We start from the raw sequence: 6,000 nt of genomic DNA on the forward strand, positions 1-6,000 counted from the left end.
ATACGTCACAGCTGCCTTTGATTTAATATCTCTTCCTACAACGTCCCTTTCATGGTGTGAAATCCATCACACCAAATTAGTTCGATAATAACTAGGCTTTCTTTTCATAACCACATAATTAATGATTCAAATCATTTAGGTAAGATATTTTGCCACAAGCCTTTCTTTCCTACATATATGACCTATGATTGCCAAACCCACCTACAAGGTTAAAACTACATCTCATCAATCTCTTCTGGGTGGTAAAAATGAGTTAGAAAGCATTTCCCCCAAGCAGAGGGATGTCTTCCTGTGTGGACAGGGTCTAAATGGAGATGAAACTGAAGCTCGGCTCCCACCCAATTGGATACCAAATGAATGGTATGGAATAAGTCACGACACACTGGGTTCTGGGCATGTACTACAAAATGGATATGAGGTAGAGGAAGATGGAAGTTGGCTTTTCAACACCATATATTTCCAGCTCAAAAGGACACAAATCATCAACTTGCACTATCAATAGAACCTAAGAGAAAATGACATCTCATTAGCACAAAGCCATCCACCCAGCTAGCGGTGATTTGGTGGTTGAGAGTAGAGGCCAAAAACATCAAGACAATGGTGTTATAGCCACTGATCAATGCTTCTACTGGACCCTACCTCACTATGGAAAAAGGGTGTGGTATCAAAATCATCAACCTTGTCAGATGGTTTCCCCCAATCACAACAACTCTCGTCTTGGCTCTGATATCTCTATCACAATCGCTTGTTCTTCACCTTGTCCACACAACTCAACAAGAGAAACTACGGTTTTCGTCGATTATATTGCCTCAATGTCCTTCAGTTTGAAATTTCAACGAAACAATACATGATATAATTGCTTTAGAGATGATTTCCTCTTCAGGGAGGATAAGTATACAAATTTTTCTTTACTGTTACAACAATAACATTGAGTGTCCTACATGAACTTTTTCCATTTTTTCAAAATAATTGAATGCAGTAATCTTCTCCATAATTTCTTACCTCTCTAACTATGGAAAATTTAATACCAAAACGAATTGCCTCCAAACCCTAGTAATAAAAGCTCTGAGTTTGTCAAAGTTAAGCAAAGGGATCCAGTATGGAAGACATGAAAACATTTCCTGTTTCATCCAGGGAAACAGAGCTTTACTTTGAATTGGAGGATCCGCTAAGCTGAGGATCACTCTGGTAGTACACAATCTCATCAGTGTCATTGACATAGTGATCTTTTTTCAAGCTTCTCACCAAACTTCCAATTAGGTGGAATGGTAGAGGTCCAGACCCCTTAGGCTCCCGGTAATATTTCCCTAGCACTGGCTTGGCTGCCTCAGTCTACAAGGTTTAGAGGGGAAATTTTGTTAGAATGAGCTCTATATGGAATGTTTCTCACGGTTTTATAGAGCAGCTATTCAAACCTTCAGAGATACTCACCGCTTCTATCAAGTGATAGTGCGGGATTTGAGGAAACAGATGGTGAATCACATGTGTTCCAATATCATGGTGAATGTTATTAATCCATCCATAGTCACGATCAAGGGTTGTAAGCCCTCCCCTCAGATAACTCCATTCCTGTCCACACAAGAACGAAAATTCAAACTTTTTACATCAAAACAATGCTAAAGGTTTAAACCAGAGAAGGTAACAGTTGGTGGTATTTCTCCCTCTGTTTTAATGCCTAAACACAATGACTACTCTTGGTAAACATACAAGTTAGTTTCATCTTTCTGGAACTATGAAAATTTTATTGAAAACCAAAAACAGTAGAAAGCATGATGACATACCTTTCCACGATACCAAGGAAGTTTATCATCATGACCATGGTGATGCAGATAAGTCACAAAATCCAGCCACATAACAAAAATCTGACAAAGCAAACAGCCAAAGTCAATATGAAACATATGATGTGATTAGGGAAGAAAAAGCAAGATGAATTTCATTCCTCAAGTGTAGAAATATATGGAGGGGAGAAATATGATTTACCCAGTAGGGAACACCATATAGCTTGAGCATTTGAATAGGACCCATTACAAATGATAACCCCACAAGTAATGCAGCCATTGCAGTCCAACATATGGTGGAAGTGATGACATTTTTCCTTTCACTCGGGACAAACAAGTCACTACTGGGATCAAAGTGAGAACCAGTCTTTCCAGGACTTCTGCTCCACTGTAAACAAGAATTATCAGAGAACAATTTCTAAGCCCACAGTTGGAATTAATCAACCAAGAAACAACACACTTACCAGATAGAAAGGGTATGCAAGCATGGGAAAAGGTACTGTGAATCGCAACATTCGCGTTACAACATCCAAGTTCTTGTAAATTCTCTCAGGCAACTACAAGAAAAATGAGCTGATAAAATTTTTGAAGAATCTAAAAGGAAAACACAAAAAAAAAAAGAAAAAAAAAGCAGGAACATGACCAAGAAACAAGGAAAAGGCATCAATAGCAGGAAGCCACTAACCGGGTGCCAAGATTCATCATTCTCAACATGGCCATGGTTCTGGTGATGAGTCCTATGGCTGATTCTCCTGTAACAAAAATCAAAATGCATTACATTTGAACACAAAGCATTCTCAATCTGAAACTAGAATAATATGCATCCATTGCTCAGAGCTTGTTTCACCAGAAGCATACCATCCATGATAAGGCACAAGAATTGAAGAATGTAGAAGATGCCCGACCACACTGTTTAGCGTGGGATTGTTGGAAAAACTTCCATGTCCACTGCAACATCAAAATCAAACACAATGCATATGAAACCAAACAAATGGGGTGTTGGAATAGAGCACCAAAATACAGACTGAAACAGAGAGAATAGATCTATAAAGAGAGAGATTGTGAGATTACCAGTCATGGCCAAGAACAAAGAGGGCCCAGAACATGGTCCCCTGAGCAGCCCAGTAGAGAGGCCAAACAACCCAGTTGTTGAGATAAGCCGCCGCCGCCGCTAATCCACAAACAACGACCACGTCCCTCACGACATAACTCATCGACCTCCATGGGTCCTTCACCCAACAATGCTTGGGAATGGCAGCTCTGATATCCGCCAATTTGAACGGCGGTGGAGCTCCGGGGTCGAATTCGGGTTGTTCTTCAACACCATTAACCCTATTGATTATCTCTCCTCTCTCTTCCTCTTCTCCATACTCGACTCTCAATGGAGCGCTCACTTTGAGCGCCCAGTTCCTCTCTTTAGAACACCCAATTGGTTCTCTAAATTTTAGGTCTGTTTTACTTTGATTTGAGTGAAAAAATCTAATCCTTGAGTGATTGTTTTTGGAGTTGGAGATGTGTCCCGTTCTGGGTCTAGTATAGATTTGAGGGAGGGGCCTTATGCCACATTCTGACAAGACCCAACTCGCCATTAAAGACCCAGATACAGAAAACGAAGGGTTTCAGCTTAGCTCAGATTTGAGAGATTAGAGAATACTACGTATCTGGGTTTGGAGAGAGTGTCGAAGGAGGAGGGAAAGTGCCTTAAATAAAGTGTGGCGCTTGGACATTTTCCAAAGAGAGAAAAGATAATGCTAGGTCTTTGCTCTCTCCTTTTAACAATGGCCATACGTTTTTCCCACATTCTCTCCCTCCCTTTCTTGGAAGGCGGTTAATTTTCTCTGTTTTTCTCTAAAACCCTCTTCGGTAGTGAAATTCTTTCCTATTTTCAACAAACACCTTACGACGACCAGAGGAGGGCTCCCTTTCAAGTTGGTAAAATACGAGTGGGAATTCGGATGTTATTGGACGGTGGGGTGTTTGGTTAGTGGGAAAATTTCCCCACTTTATTAGTGGTTTCTTGACCTGTTTGTGAAAGTTGATTGATGAATATATGCATAATTGAAAGGGAAGGTCGGTGAAACACATTCGAGGAAAGCCATGTGCCACACGTGACAATTCTAACACAATTATCATGCTTAATTCTTTACCTAGGCCTAAAAGCTATAGTTAGATTTGGACCATTTTAAGGCGTAAGAAACATGATTTATTTTGATCATCCGATTGTTTTTAATTAATACTTTCTAGATTTTATTTTTAAGAAAAAAAAGGTTAAAGGGGATAAAATAATTCTCATATTTATAAATTTAACCTTTTTCATAATTTTATTTAAAGAGTAATTCATTTTTGACATAAATGTCCTAATTATTTCAAGTATCTGCATGTAAGTTTTAAAATAAAAATTCTTTTTATAAAATAAAGGATAAGGGTTTTTTTATCAAAACATGATAAAAAAAAAGGATGAAATAGTAGATTTTCAAAATTGGGTTTAACAACTTTTATCATTCATCATTTTGCAAACTTTTATTTTTTAAGTGTTTGAATATATGTAAAATATGTGTGTTCAAATTTAAATTTCATTTTATTCCTAATAAACATTTATTTAATAATAAATCCATTTCACCCAAAATTCACATATTCATATTTTATTATTTAACTCTAATAAATAATACTAAAAGCGTATTAGATATTACAAACTCTATCTATTCCTAAATAAGTGTAAATAAATAATAATTATTGTAAATGGAGTGGGAATTGTTGATGCAGGATCAACTAGAGTCAGATTCGTCTAAGTTAATTGGATTTAGCCTCCCTGCGCTGTGGCTCTCAGAACTCTAACCTAGCAACGAGGAGACTGGGTGACTTTCTTCCTTGCACAAAGGATGTCCGGATAGGTGGTCCAGACACGCCCCTCCGAAGCTTAAGTTAGACAAAGATAGTTTAAGCTCCTTCAATGAGAGATTAAGCAGGTTAGCTTATTCGTGCATACCTTGTTTGTGCTTGAGGAGGGTTTTTATAATGTTCATGAGAAAACCACTGTAGTGTTGACTAAGCACTTTGACCTTCACTGTAATGATGACTGTCTTGCAGGTGGTAGGGCAATCATTATAGCTAGGTGGCTAGCAGGTGCCATTAGAAGATATGTCATGATGCCTAACCGTCTAGTCGTCCGACCCTTCAATCTGTTGGAGTTGTGAGGTTGTGTGCATTAATTAATTGACATGGACTTAAGGGTCGGGGGAGGTCCCATCAGTCATTCCTATACCACATGTGAATGATTAAGCAAAGCAGTGGGCCTTGAAGGCTGATTGGGTGGTTCCGTTCGCTCGAGGAGTCCGATCTTACTTATTGCTTGCCTACGTAGGGGAAGGGCCCCTTCCTGTCTGTGACCGAATGAATTGGCCTTGGTCCAGATGGAAGAATCCGGACATTGCTTCTCCTTACCCAAACAGTGCTTGGTTGGAAGTGACATGTGGACTGACACGTGGAGGGTTCCCACAATGCCCCCTTTTAACCCGTTTACTTATGTCATGGGCAGAGGTGGACGGGTTATGTGTCTCTTCAAATCAACCCAGTGCTTTTGGGACATGTGTCGCTTGGGGAATTAAATATGGGTCACTTTCACCGAGGTTCGTTGCTCAAAAGGAGGAGTTGGAAAGCGAGTACCAAAAGCAGGTGGATGACATGTTTTTCTTCAGCTACCAATGCTGCATGAAGAAACATGGCATCACCTAAGATACCCCCAACTATCCTTTAAATGATGAGGACACAACAGTCAGTGGCCCTGCCCAAGGAGATGGAGATATTGCTGTAGCCAGCCCCTCTGGTGGGCAGACATGATCTTTCTGTACTTTTTTCTTTTATTTTTTTTGGCTGGAGATGGTTTAGCAGGAAGTTGTAATGAACACTCATACTTTTAATACACACTTGTCTTTCTCATTCTCCTTTCCGCATACATTTTACTTTACACAAGCTAATCTTATTGATAATACTGCTTCAAGTTGGATACATTCCAAGGGTGGAGCAAGGGTACTTCATCTAATGTTTGTAGATGGTACGCCCCTGAGTCCCCAGCCTTAGTCACGACATAGGGCCTTTCCCAAATAGCCTGGAGTTTTTTGGCTCCTATTTCAACCTTATTCTCAAAGACCCTTTTGAGGACTAGGGTTCTGGTTCAGAACATCCGTGGCTAGGCCTTTTTATTGTAATGGGCAATAGCTTTTTG

At 39.6% G+C, this 6,000-nt stretch overlaps 1 protein-coding gene across 1 annotated transcript; it reads right to left on the minus strand.

Moving 5' to 3' along the window:
• Positions 1–830: 830 nt before the first annotated feature.
• LOC100247097 (omega-3 fatty acid desaturase, chloroplastic) lies at positions 831–3,776 on the minus strand. The gene is made up of 8 exons (XM_002264314.5): positions 2,850–3,776; positions 2,637–2,726; positions 2,464–2,530; positions 2,243–2,335; positions 1,981–2,166; positions 1,782–1,862; positions 1,432–1,569; positions 831–1,332 (listed from the first exon to the last, which is right to left on the minus strand). The coding sequence occupies exons 1-8, from the start codon at positions 3,365–3,367 to the stop codon at positions 1,147–1,149; spliced, it is 1,359 nt and encodes a 452-aa protein (XP_002264350.1). The 5' UTR covers positions 3,368–3,776; the 3' UTR covers positions 831–1,146.
• Between the last annotated feature and the right edge of the window lie 2,224 nt (positions 3,777–6,000).

Source organism: Vitis vinifera, chromosome 8 (genome assembly GCF_030704535.1).
Source record: "Vitis vinifera cultivar Pinot Noir 40024 chromosome 8, ASM3070453v1".
Lineage (NCBI taxonomy): Eukaryota > Viridiplantae > Streptophyta > Magnoliopsida > Vitales > Vitaceae > Vitis > Vitis vinifera.